A 19,012-nucleotide genomic window follows, 5' to 3' on the forward strand; every position below is an offset into this window, starting at 1 on the left:
AAAATAGAATCTTGCTTGGTCACCAACTCCACTTCCGACCCTAACCTAAGGCTTAAGATTCCCACAAGATTTCAATTATTTTTTCTAGGGTCTCAGGGATGGGGCCTACATGCAGGTTTCAGGATGTGGAGGACTGGGGGAAACAGAAAGAGACAAGGCCCACAAGGTACAGACTGCCCTCACATTTTTCTTTGTGATGTTCCTCACGTCGTTCACGTATTTGATATTCCCCTCGTGCTTCACGGTTCCAACAGCGATGGACTCTTCACACACTTCAGAGGCGACGTACTTTCCTACCTTTATGCCCAGCTCTTTGAGGACTAGGTAGCCTGTGGGGGCCAGGGAGACACAGAAGCATAAATGATGCTGAGCACATCATTTCCTCCGCTCCCTGCTATGGTAAAACGAACAATTCCTCATGACTGCGTCACATGCGTTCAATCCAGCAAAGGCTGTAAATGCACCACACGTATTGGCTGTGCAAACTCAGTATAGCAAGAAAAGAAGAGAACCAAAACCAGAGATAGCAGTACTTGTTGCCTAATTTATCTCCAATTATACTTATGCATGTGGAATGAAAATCAATTTCAAGATAACTGCACATAAAAAATAGTGTAACAGCTAAGATGTATGTCCTTTTAAAATGACCAAGACTGCCTGGGCACGGTGGCTCATGCCTCTAATCCCAGCGGTTTGGGATGCCAAGGTGGGCAGATCACTTGAGGTCAGGAATTCGAAACCAACCTGACCAACATGGAGAAACCCCATCTCTACTAAAAATATAAAAATTAGCTGGGCGTGGTGGCGGGCACCTGTAATCCCAGCTCCTCTGGCAACTGAGGCAAGAGAATCACTTGAACCTGGGAGGTGGAGGCTGCAGTGAGCACAGATCATGTCATTGCACTCCAATCTGGGTGACAAAGGGAGACTCTATCTCAAAAAAATAAATAAATGAAATAAAATTCAATGACCAAGACTGCAAGGTGGCTGAGAAGGTGGAGAGAAACAAGGAGACAGGGATTTTTTCAGAGCTGGTGACCCCCAGGGATATTTCTTGCCACTGATGTCAGACACCCTAACCATGCCTTCTGACTCCCTGGCTACCCCCTTGTGACAGGACAGCAGAGCATCTCCAGGAATACCCCAAACTCACCTGTTGCGATGCCATCAAACAATGACAGGACTCGAATGGGCCGCCTTCGGGCTGCGGGAATGGCAGGGTACAGCTTGGGGGCTTCCTGCCAGGTAAGGAAGGAGGTCATGCTGGTGAAGGCACAGGGGAAAGACTCAAGCTCTGAGGGAGGGGCAGGCTGACTCTGCTCAGAGGGCTTCAAACCTTGCCATAGGCACTGCAAAAAACCCACTGAAGACTTGATGGGGATTGGGGAGACAGTGTGTACCACGGGAGCCTGCATTTGGCAAGGAATGGTAAATTTATCCTTGGACATGAGCCAGATATATATGCACAGATGCACACATGAAAAGGTATCACCCCAGATAGGAAAGACCTAGGGCCTGCCTCTAAGAACTAGAAAATTCATTTCTACTATTTCCTTCCCTCTCAGCTCTGCTAAATCAGAAGGCTACAACCATTTCTTCATCGGGTCCCTGAAAATCCATATACTGAGAAGCCGGCAAGGAGGGAGTGAACCCTGGCACGGGTGAAAACCGTGCAGAGGAGCTGTCAATTTGCCAGGTCTGTCAGCCGTTGAGGCTCCGAGAGGTTCCACTTGTACAATGTGTGTTTACTTCTATTACTCTCTCTCTGAGAATTCCAGAGCGTTCCAACACCCTGTGCCCCTGGGATCTGTGGTGGTAGAGGCGGGAGCCTGTGGCTTACGTATTCAAGCCCCGTGTCACTGGTGAAGAAGGCCTGCAGGCGCACGTTCCAGTCCTTCCGGCGCCGCAGGACGCCGTGACAGCGCTGCGGGAGACACATGTAGCAGCTCCAGGGCTCCTGAAGCTTGGCCTCGGCCGCTGTGCCTGTGCCCACCAGCACCTCCAGGCACTCCACACAGAAGCACCTGGACCCAGTGGCAGGGAGAAGGCATGCCTTTGTCATCGAGTTGGTCTCCTGTGCCACCCCCTTACCACTTCCACAGGGAAATGCCCACCCCCTCCTGAAAGCTTAACAGCATAGCCTGCAGGGCCCTGTGCAGTACGGGCTTCCCTGACGTCTTCCTTGGATACCCCAACCCCCTTAATCAGAAATGCTCTCCCAACAACCTACTTCATTCCATGGACACTTTGGATTACAGGCCAACTGGCAAACCAGGGAGTTAGCCTTCCCTGATGCCCTTCTCATCCCCTTCCCTCATGCTCTTGGCCTATTAAGAGCACTTCTAGCTGGGTGCGGTGGCTCACACCTATAACCCTGGGGCTTTGGGAGGCTGAGGCAGGAGAATGGCTTGAGCCCAGGGATTTGAGACTAGCCTAGGCAGCATTTACTACACTTTTTATTTATTACAAAAAAATAGGCCGGCCGGGCGCGGTGGCTCACGCCTGTAATCCCAGCACTTTGGGAGGCCGAGGCGGGCGGATCACAAGGTCAGGAGATCGAGACCACGGCGAAACCCCGTCTCTACTAAAAATACAAAAAATTAGCCGGGCGCGGTTGTGGGCGCCTGTAGTCCCAGCTACTGGGGAGGCTGAGGCAGGAGAATGGCGTGAACCCGGGAGGCGGAGCTTGCAGTGAGCCGAGATCGCGCCACTGCACTCCAGCCTGGGCGACAGAGCCAGACTCCGTCTCAAAAAAAAAAAAAAATTTGGGAGGCCGAGACGGGCGGGCGGATCACGAGGCCAGGAGATCGAGACCATCCTGGCTAACACGGTGGCGTCTCTACTAAAAAATACAAAAAACTAGCCGGGCGCGGTGGCAGGCGCCTGTAGTCCCAACTACTCGGGAGGCTGAGGCAGGAGAATGGCGTGACCCGGGAGGAGAGCTTGAGTCGCGCCACTGCACTCCAGCCTGGGCGACAGAGCCAGACTCCGTCTCAAAAAAAAAAAAAAAAAAAATAGGCCAAGCATGGTGGATCACGCCTGTAATCCCAGAACCTTGGGAGTGCTGGGATTTGAGAGGCTGAGGCAGGTGGATTACCTGAAGTCAGGAGTTCAAGACAAGCCTGGTCAACATGGTGAAACCCTGTTTCTACTAAAAACACAAAAATTACCTGGGCGTGGTGTTGCACACTTAAAATTCCAGCTACTTGGGAGGCTGAGGCATGAGAATTGCTTGTACCCTGGAGGCAGAGGTTGCAGTGAGCCAAGATTGTGCCACTGCACTCCAGCCTGGGTGACAGAGCAAGACTCCACCACAAAAAAAAAAAAAAAGAAGAACAACTAGCTGGGTGTGGTGGCATGTGCCTATAATCAAGCTGCTCGGGAGGCTGAGGTGGGAGGACTGCTTGAGCACAGGAATTGGAGGCTGCAGTGAACTATGATCACGTCACTGTACACCCTGGGCAACAGAGCGAGACCCTGTCTCAAAAAAAAAGAGCCCTTTCCTACACACGAGCTCTACCCCAATTAAGCTACAACCACGGCCACCACAAAACATAAACCCTGTATGCTGCTTCCAGGGCAAATTAGCTCCCTCTTCCCATGCCTAGGATTCCATTCAACAGGCAGCTGTCTGCAGACTGCAGGAACCTAGGAGCCTTGGGGGCCCACCCACATCCTGCACACAGGGCCCAGTGCTCACCGGCAGCAGCTCGTGTTGCTACAAAGCAGCAGCTCTCGGCCCTCGCAGCACACGGTGCAGTAAGACTGATAGCCATCGTCGTCATACATGTAAAACAGCTCAAGGAAGCGATCCTGGCAGCCAGAGAGAAACACCAGTGAAATCGGAGACCAGAGAAGGCCAGGCCCTGCCAGCTTGCTGGTGGAGGCCCTACGATACAGCCGCAGAACACACTGCTGGTGGCTTGGTGTCCTTTAAAAGGACAACTGGCTGTGACCTGTGTGCCTCTGGCCTCTACGACAGCTCTCCCCCATCCCGCCCCAGAGGCAGAGTGCAAGGCAGCTAGGATGAGTGGGCTTCACTGAGGCTCCACACAGGTGCTGCTCGGAAGGACAGGGGAGCTGGAGGAGGCGAGGGCAGGAAGGTCCGGAGCAGCAGGAGGACTTACCCGGCATGTCTGACAGAGGCCCCCCTCAAACAGAGGGTGGAAGGACACGGGGTTTTTCCTGCCACAAGACAAACAGCCGTCTGTAAGAAAAACAGGGTTGGGGCTTGTGGCAATTGAGGCCCTGACACCAGTTGCTGAAGCCTGGGCCTCTCAGTTCCTAAGATTTTCCTCCAGGCCAGCTGCTTGCCAGGGACTCTTCGTGCCTCAGGCCATGCCTCACAGCTTCTACCTTTCAGCAATGCTTCCAGGTGGCATCCCTACTTCACAGATGGGGAACATCAAGATGGGCAAGGGGCTGCCCCAGGAGGATGATGTCAGGCAGAACGCTGAGCAGAGGGACCTCTCTGGTGTGACAGTCCTTGAGAAGCTTTAATTACTGGGACATCGAGGATTTTGTGGTGACTCCAATTGGCTTGTTGTCTCATGATAGGACTTGCCCACGCCCACACCCTAAAAACAGCAAATGGCTGTAATCTCAGAATCCGGGTCCTTTAACCAGTAGACAACCCTGCCTTCCCTTCATATCACCAGACCAGCAAGGAGTTGCATCCCTGGCTGGGTAGATAGGACCTTTATAAAACCCATGACCAAGCATCGCTACCTAGCCAGATGGGTGAGTGAGTCTTGGGGAATAGGATTTCTAAACCGAAGCTCTTCCCCGGGTTCTCTGGGTCAGGGATGTGGTGTTTTCCTATTCAACACGGAGTAACTGGGGGTTAAGGAAGCAAGGGAGACTTCATCCTCACACATTCTGTATTCCATGAGGTATATTCTGGCCAGAGTATCCAATCCAGTGGCAATCCCCAGCCAGGACAAGCAGACTATTTAACCTGACAGTAGGCAAGTGAGTAAAAGCTAGTTAGTTGCCGTTCTTTGGGAAGTTCATGATACCACTAACCTTGGTTTTAGGTTATGGTTCTCCCGGCCAAAATGGCCTGGCTTACCTTCTTCCTCACCATACCCTTCCTGTCCCTTTCTCTTAAGGGGCACAAGTGGGCAATTCATTCCATAAACTAGCAACTAAGATGCAGGGACTAGAAATAGGCCTTGGCCTGAGGTCAAGGAACAGAGCTCTGGGTTAAACCCTGACAGGGCAGATGAGCCAGGACGAGGAAGGCATAGAGCCCTAGCCAGGGTGTGAAGGGGATGACTGGGAGGGAGAGAGCATTACCTTCCAGGCTGCTCTTGTTGTTGGCAACATCTGAAGCCATTTGTTCTATTGAGAAAAGAATAAGAAGGCATGGGATGAGGTCAGGGAGCCGGGTACGGATCAATTCCTCGTCTGCCGCATCCTCCTCCCATCTGCCCCATGATCCCAGGTAGCGGGTCCCCAACAATCACCTCGGCTCTGATCTTCATCCCCTCGGTCTTTGCCGTTGTTATAGCAATTTGTCTTGAGGCGCTTGGGTGCGGGGCAGTAGTCAGAGGTGGCTGAGTCGTCAGCTGTGCGTCTTCGAGTCTTGTTCTCTGTGAAAGGTAATTAGACTGCAGCCGTGGCTTGGTAGGAGGGTCCAGAGAGAATGTGGGCCCAGGACAAGACCATGCTATGCCTGGGTACCAGCTGCAATTGGGGCATGACAGGGGGTCCACACTGAATGTATATGGCCCCTTGATGGGCAACTCACAACAGGAGCTCATTCAAAACCCCTTACACCCAGGATTCTTAACACATGCTTACAAGGTTTTAAATGGCCACAACTAGGAGGTAAAGATGACTCAGCTCAGAGAGCAAAGCTCAATTCAAAGCTAAAAGCCTGACACACCTATGTCTGTGATATCTGCCATGCTGGGCAGTAGGCATAGGGGTGGCTACTGAGAACTTGAAACTGGTGAGGAAATGAATTCTGTATATAATGTTAATTAAAACACTGACAAGCAAGTCAACTAGGACTAGCCTAGACCTATGAGTCTACTTTCTCAAATGTGTGTTTTATGAATTTAGTTAATGTGTTTAAACATCTACATCTGTATTTAGTTATCAATCTGTATATACTTAATACGGATCAAGTATTTTCATTGCAAATTTAGCATCAAAATTGAGATCTGTAAAATATGTACTATGTAAAATATATAAAATAAGTGAAATTTTGAAAACAGCACTATAAATGTAGACTATCTCAGTTTTTATAATAGCTGTTAACATTTTGGAAATTTAGTGCTAAAAAAATCATGATTTGTATTAATTTTACTTGTTCCTTTCTTGTTGCCCAGGCTGGAGTGCAATGGTGTAGATCTTGGCTCACTGCAACCTCCGCCTCCTGGGTTCAAGCAATTCTCCTGCCTCAGCCTCTTACAGGCATGCAGCACCACATCTGGCTAATTTTTGTATATTAATAGAGATAGGGTTTTGCCACGTTGGCCAGGCTGGTGAACTCCCGACCTCAAGGGATCTGCCTGCCTCAGCCTCCCAAAGTGCTGGAATTACAGGCATGAGCCACTGCACCAGCCTCCTTTTTTCTTTCTTTTTTTTTTTTTTTCTTTTTTGAGACAGGTTCTCAGTGTGTCACCTAGGCTGGAATGCACTGGCATGATCTTAGCAAACTGCAGCCTCAACCTCCTGGGCTCAAGTGATCTTCCCACCCCAGCCTCCACAGGCACACACTATCTCACACAGCTAATTTTGTATTTCTTGTAGAAACAGGGTTTCACCATGTTGCCCAGGCTGGTCTTGGAACTCCTGAGCTTAAGCAATCTGCCCACCTCAGCGTCCCAAAATGCTGGGAAATCCAAGAGATGGTTATTTGCATCCCAAAGTGCTGGGATTACAGGCATGAGCCACCAAGCCCAGTACCTCTTAATTTTCAGTGAGGCTACTAGAAAAAATTTTAATTACATAATATGGCTCCCATTCTATAAATGAGATTTTGTAAAACCCATTTGTCTTTCTATACGGAAAATCTTAATGAACGTGGTTAAATTTGACTCTGACCCTAGGAAAGAAAATTGTACAGCCATTAAAAATCATAAGGACCCTTTCATGACAAAATGACAGACAGTGCTTACAGTATTAATATTAATAAAGGGGAAAGCAGGAATCCAACTAGTGTTCAGAAAAATCTGGAAGGATGTGCAACCCAATATTAACCCGGAGGGTGTTTGTGAGGGTGGGATGTGAAGGGAGAGTGGGGAGTTCAGATAGACTCTTCAAGAAATTTGATTCTTTTCCAGTGACCATTTTATATGCAAAGAAATCAGAAGAAAGTGCATAGAAAACAGGGAACAGTCAAAAGACGGGAAGGAAATACCGTATTTCCTTGATTCTAATTTCCTACTGCCTGCACGACGCACCTTCGACTTATTAACCACTTTTGAGGCGGAAACAAAACAAAACAGAAAAAACATTACATTAAATGTATGGACTGTTTTCTTTCTTGAGACAAGGTCTTGCTCTGTCGCCCAGGCTTGAATGCAGTGGTGCAATCTCGGTGCACTGCAACCTCTGCCTCCTGGACTCAAGACAATTCTCCCACCTCAGCCTCCCGGGTAGCTGTGACCACAGGCACATGCCAAGCACACCAGGCTAATTTTTCTATTTTTCACCATGTTGTCCTGGCTGGTCTCGATCTACTCGCCTCAAGCGATCTGCCCGCCTCAGCCTCCCAAAGTGCTGGGATTACAGGCGTGAGCCACTATGCCTGGCCTTTAAATGTATAGATTGTAAGACAAGTCCTGGATTTCTAGAAACCAGAGTTATCTTATAATGGGAGAAATATGGTACTGGTCAAAATGTTAGCAGGTGGCATATGGTTCTTCTTTAACACTTTCCAATTTTCTCGAATGAGCATAGCTTAACTATATTTTTCCTTTAATAAAAAAGGTGCTAGTCAACACTGCATCCTGACTTCAAGACAGATGTCAGATTCAATACAAATTATATGCACATGACCATCAGCAAGAAAGTGGCCAGGGAAGCCAGATAGGGCTGACACAGCCTTCGTATGCCTGCAATTTTTCCAACATTCAGAGTTGAGCCCAGCTGCTAGAAAGCTGGGTGGGCGTGGGGCAGCAGGGGTGGCTGACTCTCCCAAGAAGTGGTCCCACCAGCAGAGGCAGCAGGTGCTGCCATGGGGACTCATTCCCACCTGGTTGCGTGTTGTTGGGTTTGAGGCCCTCGATCCCAGTGGGCTTGAAGCCCCCGTGGGCCCACTCCAACATGGGCTTCAGCTGGTCCTCCAATGAGTCTCCAGGGCTGCTGGGGAAGGTCTTGCCAGCTCGCACCCTAGCTTTCTGCAAAGGCACAGTCTGTGATGAATGGCGGGTGGGGAGGGGGTGCTCGCCAGGCCACACCCAGGGAGTCCCCCAGCCAGGGCCTACATTCCCCTTCACACTAGGCCCTTTCATAGCCAGACAGCTGTCCTGGGCTGCGGTATGTGTCAGAGGAAGGAGGGGCCTGTGCAGGGAGAGGCCTCGGAAGGGGGGTTGTGGTTAAATCTTTTCATGCAGGCACCAAATAGGATCTCTTCCCCCTAGAGAATGTGAGTGGTCACCTCCCTCTCAAAAGGCAGATAGATCAGAATTAACTCTACCACCAAGATACAGAAGCCCCAGTCAGCACTACCTCATCTCCTCTGTATCTTATATAAGAAAGCACTAGATTTCTTGTTTCATCTCCCTAAAGATGGGGACGTTAACTTGTGTCCAACATGAAGGACCATGAGGATTTCAGTGTCTAATGAAGCCTTTGGCAATGAGAAGAGGCTGGCTCTTAAATGCTGAACAAAGGTGGGCAAAAAAAATCAATGTGAAGGGAGAAACAGGGTGTAATGGTTCGTAGGGGATAAGATAGCCCACAGATAGAAGGCAGCCGGCCTCCACTGCCATCTTGCCGTGAACTCTACCCCTCATAAGGTGGCTCTGAGGTCTCTGGAAAAGCACATTCACTGATATGAATATTGCACCCCTAACTGCCCGTGCTCTTTCCTTCTGATTCAGTTAGTGGTCCCAATAAATGGCAGCTGGGATGTCTCAGATTCCTTTGTTGGATGGCCCAATCCAGTGGCCATCATGTTATGTTGGCATTTACCTCCTCCCTGGCCAACCTGTCCCCTCCAAACCACCCTTGGCAACACTGAGCTAGGTTTCCGTGGGTCTCTTCCTTCATCCCTGCTCTCAGGGCCTAGCCCTCATTCCCTCATCCCATGTTACCTCCAGAGCATGGTACATGGCTTTTCGATAGGAGACGAGCTTATTGAAGGTGGCCAAATTAAAGTGCTGGCTGAACAGCCCCAGTGCCACCAGTTTGTCTGCAGAGACCTAAAAGAGAAAGACATCATCAACATCCACCTACAGGTGTGTCCCAGGTGCCATGTCTATCACAATGTTGTCCATCAGATGCAGAAGATTTTCATACACTTTAACCAAGAACCCATTCCTGGGGATCAAGTCCACAGATATCCATTTAAAAGGAAGGAAAGGAAAAAGCAGAAAACTAGAAATGACAGAGTCTCAACACACAGATACCCAGAAACTTGTTAGTTATGACACTCCCACTGTGGAAAAGGAGGATACTCTGAATGAAGGCAATGAGGCGAACCCTGTGTTTGTATCCATTTTACAAGCAAGTGTCCCTGGTGTGGAACCCTGAGGCTCAGTCCTAATATTCTCTGTGGATGCTCCGGCATCAGGGGTTTGTACATATTCCTTCTTTCCTAAGCATGGTAATTGTTTACTCTTTACCCTTTTATTAAAATGAGTTCAAAAGCTGGGCGCGGTGGCTCAAGCCTGTAATCCCAGCACTTTGGGAGGCCAAGATGGGCGGATCACGAGGTCAGGAGATGGAGACCATCCTGGCTAATACGGTGAAACTCCGTCTCTACTAAAAAAAAAAAAAAAAAAAAAAAAAAAACTAGCCAGGCGAGGTGGCGGGCGCCTGTAGTCCCAGCTACTCAGGAGGCTGAGGCAGGAGAATGGTGTAAACCTGGGAGGCGGAGCTTGCATGAGCTGAGATCCGGCCACTGCACTCCAGCCTGGGCAACAGAGCGAGACTCCGTCTCAAAAAAAATAAAAAAATAAAAAAAATAAAATGAGTTCACCTAATGAATGTGTTTAGAAAACAGTGCTTGACACAGTTAGCACCTTTCACTTATTGTGATTATTTAACTTTAGTTCTTGTGATTTAATCCATATTCCACAAGTCTCCTGATGTACCAAGTCCCCAGACCAAGCATGAAATGACTGAGTTGCCAGTGAGAGAGAAAATGGCTATTCAGGGATGCTAATCAGAACTGAAAGGCCAGACGTAGTGGCTCAGGCCTATATTCCCAGCACTCTGGGAGTGGGAGTTGGAAGGATCGCTTGAGCCCAGGAGTTCAACTAGCCTGGACAACAGAGCAAGACCCCATCTTTACAAAAAATTTTAAGAACCACAGTGGTGTGCACCTGCAGTCTCAGCTGCTCTAAGGAAGGATTGCTTGAGCCCAGGTGACTGAGGCTGCAATGAGCCATGACAGTGCCACTGCACTGCAGCCTGAGTGACAGTGAGGACCTCATGTCTTAAAAAAAAAAGAACTGAAAGACACAGGGAATGTTCTATTCTCCACAGAGAGTGCTCACACTCATGCAAACCTCCATTTTACGTGGGCGTGTGACCACCACCCGGGAGAAAATACCCGGGGGCTCTGGTAGGGTTAAAAAAAACCGCTCCAACACAAGTGCTGGTTCCAGCGCCCAATGGCTCCAATGCAACCCAAACAGCGCACACATGCTGAGCAGGCACTCGCCCAGGCCAGAGCCAGGTCCCATATTGTCATCTCATCCCCTAATGCTGACAGCCCCACACTGCATTGTATTAGCCTCAGACTCTGTCTTGCAAAGTGCGTTTTATGTCTCAATGGGGCAAAGCAATTGCAAACAATCCATCTTCCTTCACTTGACAGAAGTTACTGCTCTCCCATCCCTGGAAGTAGCTGCCTCACTGCCAGCATGGGCCCAGGACTTGTCCTTCTGCTCCCTCTGCTGGTCACAGCAGCCAACTGCATGCAGAGTCTCTTCTACAAGGGAGACTCCAGACCCAATATATTATTGTAACCCTTGGGAAACTTGAATTCACTCATGGCAAATGGCCCCTGGTCGCTCAATTTGTGGGAAAAACAGAATCTCTGCTTGAGGCTATACATGCACTCTGATGAACAGAATCACAATATGTATTACATATGCAGTTGCAGTCCTCATATAAATGTCATGTTGAAAAACATCACAATATTCACATGGTAAATAGTGGCATTTGACTTATGTCTGGGAGAGGATTAAGGTACAGTCCTTCCTTCAATCCTGCCTGGCTTGCTGGTGCTGCAACTCCAACTTGCCCAATGACCTTAGGCACCTAACTGAGCCTCTCTCAGGGCTCTGAGGGTGGGACTAATATTTACTTCTAAGAGACCATCACAGGAAAGTTCTGTCTGATTAAAATCTTTGTTGAGGCCAGGCGTGGTGGCTTCCGCCTGTAATCCCAGCACAGGAGGCCGAGGCGGGTGGATCATCTGAGGTCAGGGGTTGGAGACCACCCTGGCCAACATGGTGAAACCCAGTCTCTACTAAAAATGTAAATATTAGCAGGGCATGGTGGCGGGTGCCTGTAACCCCAGCTACTCAGGAGGCTGAGGTAGGAGAATTGTTTGAACCTGGGAGGCGGAGGTTGCAATGAGCCAAGATCACACCACTGCACTCCAGCCTGGGCAACGGAGCAAGACTCCATCCCCCCAAAAAAAAAAAAAAATCTTTGTTGAAAGAGTGTAAAAATCAAAACAGCCTAGTTATGCCCAACATAGTTCTTCCCCAGATAAATTTAATTACCAAGAAAGATTTTAAATGGCTAATATCAATCATGAAGAGACTCTGAAATAACCAATTCTACTAAAAACCCTTTTCGTAACTGACACCAGGTGACCCTAAACCCAACTGCAGGCCACCTAAGGATGCCTTTCTCTCCCCATGGCTAAATGACAAGAGGCCATGGCCATGCCTCTGGTCTCTTCCAGGCTTCTCCACTGAACACTTTCGGGTACCTGCTCACATGGCCACTCCTGGCCCCTCAGAGTCCGCACTGGTGGTTCTGCCCCCAAAAGATAAATGTAAGAAATAACATAAAATCAACTGCCCATGGATCCAGAACTTTCTAGCACTTTTGTCCCCTGTATAAGTAGACCCATAAGACACTAAAAATCTGCTGTAGCTGGTTAACACAGGAAGTTTTGTCCTTCCTCCCAGACAGTGTGAAGACACAGGCTCGTGCATCTGCAGAAGGCAATCCCAGGCCTTTGTCTTCAAAGGAAGGGAGGAAGGCACAGCCTCAGGCCTGCAAAGCCCCTTGCCCTTCCCCGGACTCACCTCGGAAAACTTGCCATCGCCAAACCACTGGACCCACCGCATGCCAGACATAGCCTGTCGCTTAGAGGTGGCCTTCCAAGACACCACCATGGCAGGCCACCAGGAGAAGCCCTTGATCTTTCCCCACACGAGGTCCCCTATTCCAAACTCCTTCCCATCCTGGAATAAAAGCCACATGAAGAAATCCCAGTGAGGAGAGGCCATCCTGTCCACTCCACTGTCTCTGAGGGCAACAAAAAGCTTGCCATAAAATACAAGATGTAGCCAGACACTGTGGCTCATGCCTGTAATTCTCAGTACTTTGGGAGACCGAGGCGGGAGGATCGCTTGAGGCCAGGAGTTGGAGACTAGCCCAGGCAACATAGCAAGACTCCATTTCCACAAAAGAATTTATAAAGTAACTGGGCTTTGTGGTGCATGCCTGTAGTCCTAGCTACTAAGGAGGCTGAGATAGGAGGATCGCTTGAGGCCAGGAGTTTGAGAGTAGCCTGGGCCCCATAGTGAGATCCCTTCTATACAAGGTAAAATGTAGGAATGGACATAGAAAAAAGGGATCCTAACACATAAATACATACATGTGTAAGTAGTCTTCATGTAGCAATGCTTGAATAAAAGCATAAACAACCTCAATTGGTTAATTAAGCTATGATCCAGACCACTGGATTTATTATACAGACATGAACCTCAGGCAACTGTAGTTCTTAATAGAAGAAAAAGGTATAATATGTACAATATATACAGTATGTACAATCTGATGAACAGAATCACAATATGTATTACGCATGCAGTTGCAGTCCTTATATAACTGTCATGTTGAGAAAAATCACAGTATTCACGTGGTAAATACTGGCATTTGACTTATGTCTGGGAGAGGATTAAGGTAAAGAAAGGACTGTGGTGCATATGGAAGATATTCAGAATTCAAACATGTCAATTATTACAATTACAAAAATTCTAACAACTATTGTCACTCTATGTTACCAACAGTAGCAGGTAACTGGTTTTTCCCCATGTTCAGTCACCCTGGGCAAGAGCCCCTCTCGGCCATACCTGATACTCTGAACTGTCTCCATCTCCACTGTCTGCCTCCACCTGCGGGGACTCCATGCCCTCCTGCTGGCTGTCATGGGCTAGGCGGGCATAGGGGGTACTGCTGCTCTGGGGCGTCATACGTGTGTCCTCTGTGTCATCTGTGAGGTCGATGGTAAGGTAAGAGCTGGCAGGGGACGGCCATGGCGTTCCTGCCGATGCTGTTGCCCGCCGTCTCAGGGACTGTGGACAGAAGGACACATAGTTTGGGCCACAGCAAAGGATGTTGGGGACCAACGGCACCCCCATATGCCTCCTAGGCAAAAAGAAAGAGGAAAGACCGAAGTTAAAGAGAACAGAGACTGCTGCAGAAACTTTTCCAGGAACATGTATCCCTTAAGAGGTGGGAGAAGGTCATTATAACTGTCCCAGCGACAGAGACAGAAAGATGACGAAGGCACAAATGATGGGTAATGACGAGGGACTCTTAGAGCCAAGCTCGGAGCAGGTCACTGGCTTCTTTGAGTGTTTACTGTGCATGTGACTATTCTTACAACGAGAGTGAAGTGTTGCCATACCCCCTAGGGTTGCCTCAAGACAGGTGAAGACATTAGGGAGAAGACAGTCCTGGAAGTCAGTGGTTTCTACCTTGTTTCCAAGTTAGAGAAAGAATCAAGTCAACAGGGAAAACTTCCATTCCCAACAGAGGGTCATCTGAGATCAGATCAGGAGAGAAGCCAACAGGCTTACAGGAAGCTTACCCAGGAAAGAAAAGAAAAAGCAAGAACCTGAAAAGCAGTGTGAAAAAAGGACACAGATTATCTACCAGTCACAGACAGTAGTGCAGTGAGTGAGGTCAGTGCATCTGAGATCAGACCAGGAGAGAAGCCAACAGGCTTACGGGAAGCTTACCCAGGAGAGAAAAGAAAAAGCAAGAACCTGAAAAGCAGTGCAAAAAAAGGACACAGATTATCCACCAGCCACAGACAATAGTGCAGTAAGTGAGGCATATCTCCCAGTTAGAGACTGGGGGCAGGGGTCTGGGCATCTGGGGAACCAACCCTGGTAGCCGGGAACTCCACGGGAGACTCGTCCACATGGTTGCGGCCCTGCCGGCCTCGGGTGGAACGTGGGGAAGGCCTGTGCCTCTCCCGGCTGGAGACACTGTTGTTATTTCGAGTTCGGACCTGGAAGCAAGAGAGGACATGCACTGGGCCTTAGGTGACTGGAGGCTTGGGGTCTGGCGGGGCCAGGAGGATTAGGCCTTGAGGTGGCCAAGGAGACCTGGTAGCCAGCTTCAGGACAACTGGAAATGAAAAGGTGATAAGGAGGGACTCTGGACTGAGTCCAGCCAGAATTCCCCAGTTCTTATAATAGAGGTGGTAGGGTGGCCAGCTAGGCTGCCTGACAATTCCCAACAGGTCCTGCTCTGCCTGTCACAGCAGACAGACTTGGCCACCTGAAATGGCACCTGCCAATTGGGATTGAAAAATAAAAATCTGGCCAAGCGCAGTGGCTCATGCCTGTAATCCCAGCACTTTGGGAGGCCAAGGCAGGCAGATCACTTGAGGTCAGAAATTGGAGATCATCCTGGATAAAATGGTGAAACCCCATCTCTACTAAAAATACAAAAATTAGCCAGGCGTGGTTGTGAGTGCCTGTAGTCACAGTTACTCAGGAGACTGAGGCAGGAGAATCACTTGGACCAGGGAGGTGGAGGCTGCAGTGAGCTGATATCACATCACTGCACTCCAGCCTGGGTAATAGTGAGACTGCAGCTCAAAAAAAGAAAAAAAAGAAAAAAACAGAAAGAAAGAAAAATTCATGCTCACTCTAAAACTTTTATGTCAAAGAAGCATAAAGCCAATTACTGGGTTCAGGAAGGCACCAGATCATCAAGATGGAAGAGAATTCCTTAGGCACTATGTTCATTGTCAAAAATGGCATGAATTTGGTTGTTGCAGAACCTGTGTTCAAATTCTGCATAGAAGAGTTGATGTTTAACCTCGAGTTAGTTGCTGGAATCTTCTCTCATCTCCACAAAGGGGATGATACAGCCCATATCCTGGGAAGGAAGACTGTAACCCACACCTGGGATAGTAACTGTCAGTCTGGTCTCTAAAGGGTTAGGTGACCATAAGCAATAACTGCCTTCCCATTGCCAGACCTCAAAACTTTGAGCCACAAAATCCACCCACAAAAGTGGTGGACTCCCTAGGTCATTAGCAGCTGAGCTGTCCACCCTGAAAACTCTTATCACTCTTGGGCACCTCCAAGAGTGTCACAAGAAAGAACTTAAAAACCACCTGAAAGAAATGGCACATACTGAAAACCTTCCGGCTGGGCACAGTGGCTCATGCTCGAAATCTCAGCACTTTGGGAGGCCAAGGTGGGTGGATCACCTGAGGTCAAGAGTTCGAGACCAGCCTGGCCAACATGGTGAAACTTCATCTCTACTAAAAATAGAAAAATCAGCCAGGCATGGTGGTAGGTGCCTGTAATCCCAGCTACTTGGGAGACTGAGGCAGGAGAATCGCTTGAACCCAGGAGGCAGAGGTTGCAGTGAGCTAAGATCACGCCATCTCACTCCAGCCTGAGCAACAGAGCGAGACTCTATCTTAAAAAAAAGAAGAAAAAAAAAAAAAAGAAAAAGAAAAAAGAAAACTTTCCAACAACAGTCCCAGAGCCTTGCCTATATTTTCTAGTTTCTTTTTTTTTTTTCCTCAGCTCACTACAAGCTCCGCCTCCCAGTTTCCTGGGACTATACAGGCGCCTGCCACCATGCTCGGCTGATTTTTTATGTTTTTAGTAGAGCCAGGATGGTCTTGATCTTCTGACCTCGTGATCCGCCCGCCTTGGCCTCCCAAAGTGCTGGGATTACAGGCACGCCTGGCTATATTTTCTAGTTTCAAAACATTTGGTTGCCACTTTCTCTCTTAAAAGCTCCCTTAAGGAGATGGAAGATACTTTTGTTATGCTATGTCAACTGGTGGCTACGAGAGTTTGGCTCAGGGTGTGACTACTTACAGCTGGGCTTTCTGACCGAGTCCTGGTTTCCCGGAAGAGCTTTGGCATCACTGGGGTGTCAGAGCCATCCCCATCTTCCCCGTCGCCATCGCCTGTCAAGTCCTGTATAAGGAAACACGATGAACATGAAGAAGGCCCCAGGGTATCAGCAAGTCAAAGAAACAAGGCAACTGCAATATGCAAGACTGACCGCCTGTGTCTCGCAGGGAGACCGGGTCACTTATCACAACACACCGCATATGGGTGCAGACACAGGCCAACCACGAGAGATGCCCCGGAAGCAATGCCATGAAACCTGCACCATGCCATCAAGGCTTCCTCGTGTAGGTCTCACACCTCACACCAAAACCCAACATAAGCCAAACACAAATGCTGAAGCAGTGAGCAGCTAGGTCTGGCTGGAGTGCTAAGTACTTGCCTTCCCTCACCAACTATGTGGCTTTGAGTCCATTTCTCTCATTTTAAAATTGGAATAACAGTACTTCCCTCACAGCACAACAGGGTTACATCAAGATTCAAATAATATGCCAAGTGTGGTGGCTCATACCTATAATCCCAACACTTTGGGAGGCTGGGGCAGACTGAGGTCACCTGAGGTCAGAAGTTTGAGACCAGTCTGGCCAAGATGGTGAAACCCCGTCTCTACTAAGAACACAAAAATTAGGCCGGGCGTGTAATCCCAGCACTTTGGGAGGCCGAGACGGGTGGATCACCTGAGGTCAGGAGTTCAAGACCAGCCTGGCCAATATAGCGAAACCCTGTCTCCACTAAAGATAGAAAAATTAGCAGGGCATGGTGGCGTGTGCCTGTAATTCCAGCTACTCATACTACTCATACTCAGGAGGCTGAGGCAGGAGAATCGCTTAAACCTGGGAGGTGGAGGTTGCAGCAAGCCAAGATCGTGACATTGCACTCCAGTGAGACTCTGTCTTAAAACAAAACAAAACAAACAAAAAGAAATGTGTGGCCAAGAGATTTCCCTACTGTTACTGGTAACTAGCTATCAGAAACAAAACAGCAGTGCTGAGCCTCTGATCCTGCAGCTGCCCTAACTCCTCCCAGGGCTTGGATTCCTCACTTCTCAGTCCCCTCAGTAGGTTGGCCACCACTGAGAATGGAAGCTGAGGGTGAGTTTTCATTGCTCAGGACTTTTTTGACTGACACTGGCTCTGAACAAAACCAACCCAACTGATAAACTCTACTACGAATAATTAGGAAACAGACGGTGTCAGTAAAGGAAGGAACACAAAACATGATGGGAAAGATCCAATCTTGAAAAAGTAAATGAAGTAGAAAGCTTGATAATGTAGCAAGTCTTAAAAGATATAATTGTTTGAAATTCATTAAAATAAGCTTAGACAAGTTTTTTTCCAGCTTGTAAAAAAATTCCTAGAGCCACATAATCCTGACATCAAAACTACAGATAGATTTAAAGAAATAAAATTGGCCGGGTGCGGTGGCTCACACTTGTAATCCCAGCACTTTGGGAGGTAGGGACAGGTGGATCACTTGAGGCCAGGAGTTCGAGACCAACCTGGTCAACATGGTGAAACCCCGTCTCTACTAAAAATAGAAAAAAATTGGCTGGGTATGGTGGTACACTGCCTGTAGTCCCAGCTACTCAGGAGCCTGAGGCAAGGGAATCCCTTGAGCCTGGGAGGCGGGAGGTTGCAGTGAGCAGAGATCATGCCACTGCACTCCAGCCCGGGCAACAGACTGGAGTGCAACAAAAATAAATGAATAAAAAAAAAATCCTATACCCATTTCATTCATGAATACACGAATAAAATCAACTTCAAAATGCACCATGACCAAGTTGGACTCATTCCAGGAATAAAAAGACAGTTTGCTGGCCAGGCGCGGTGGCTCAAGCCTGTAATCCCAGCACTTTGGGAGGCCGAGACGGGTGGATCACGAGGTCAGGAGATCGAGACCATCCTGACTAACACGGTGAAACCCCGTTTCTACTAAAAAATACAAAAAACTAGCCGGGCGAAGTGGCAGGCACCTGTAGTCTCAGCTACTTGGGAGGCTGAGGCAGGAGAATGGCGTGAACCCGGGAGGTGGAGCTTGCAGTGAGCTGAGATCCGGCCACTGCACTCCAGCTTGGGCGACAGAGCGAGACTCCGTCTCAAAAAAAAAAAAAAAAAAAAAAGGACAGTTTGCTATACAGTAGTCTCCCCTTATCCAGGGAGGATACATTCAAGACCCCCCATGGCTGCCTGACACCTTGGAACATGGAACCCTATATGTGCTGTGTTTTTGTCTATATCTACATACCTAGGATAAAGTTTAATTTATAAATTAGGCACAGATTAACAATAACAAAATAGAGCAATTACAATATACTGTTAATAAAAGCCATATGAATGTGGTTTCTCTCTCGTACTCTATTCAGGGTTTATCTGTCCTTCCACGGTTTATGACCTGGTGTCTTCCCTCCTCTGCACTTTTATGAATGTAGGTTATATCAGACATCATCTTCTGGAGGAGTCTGGTTTCAC

At 48.5% G+C, this 19,012-nt stretch overlaps 2 protein-coding genes across 4 annotated transcripts in view; one reads left to right on the forward strand and one right to left on the reverse strand.

The window, feature by feature from the left end:
- Nucleotides 1–19,012, forward strand: part of COMMD7 (COMM domain containing 7) — a 319,129-nt gene that overhangs the window by 222,338 nt on the left and 77,779 nt on the right. The gene's annotated exons all lie outside the window — the stretch shown is intronic.
- Nucleotides 1–19,012, reverse strand: part of DNMT3B (DNA methyltransferase 3 beta) — a 30,052-nt gene that overhangs the window by 8,867 nt on the left and 2,173 nt on the right. For 2 of the 3 annotated variants that reach the window (XM_050807417.1, XM_050807416.1), the window contains exons 3-15: nt 16,509–16,610; nt 14,543–14,668; nt 13,503–13,724; nt 12,453–12,611; nt 9,273–9,380; nt 8,210–8,354; nt 5,469–5,594; nt 5,299–5,343; nt 4,128–4,207; nt 3,701–3,813; nt 1,841–2,024; nt 1,154–1,238; nt 184–329 (exon numbers count right to left, since the gene is read on the reverse strand). In XM_050807417.1, coding sequence (XP_050663374.1) covers nt 184–329; nt 1,154–1,238; nt 1,841–2,024; nt 3,701–3,813; nt 4,128–4,207; nt 5,299–5,343; nt 5,469–5,594; nt 8,210–8,354; nt 9,273–9,380; nt 12,453–12,611; nt 13,503–13,724; nt 14,543–14,668; nt 16,509–16,610 — 1,641 coding nt within the window. The remainder of the gene's footprint in view (nt 1–183; nt 330–1,153; nt 1,239–1,840; nt 2,025–3,700; nt 3,814–4,127; nt 4,208–5,298; nt 5,344–5,468; nt 5,595–8,209; nt 8,355–9,272; nt 9,381–12,452; nt 12,612–13,502; nt 13,725–14,542; nt 14,669–16,508; nt 16,611–19,012) is intronic. The other variant, XM_050807418.1, reaches the window with a different exon arrangement.

Source organism: Macaca thibetana, chromosome 10 (assembly GCF_024542745.1).
Source record: "Macaca thibetana thibetana isolate TM-01 chromosome 10, ASM2454274v1, whole genome shotgun sequence".
Taxonomy (NCBI): domain Eukaryota; kingdom Metazoa; phylum Chordata; class Mammalia; order Primates; family Cercopithecidae; genus Macaca; species Macaca thibetana.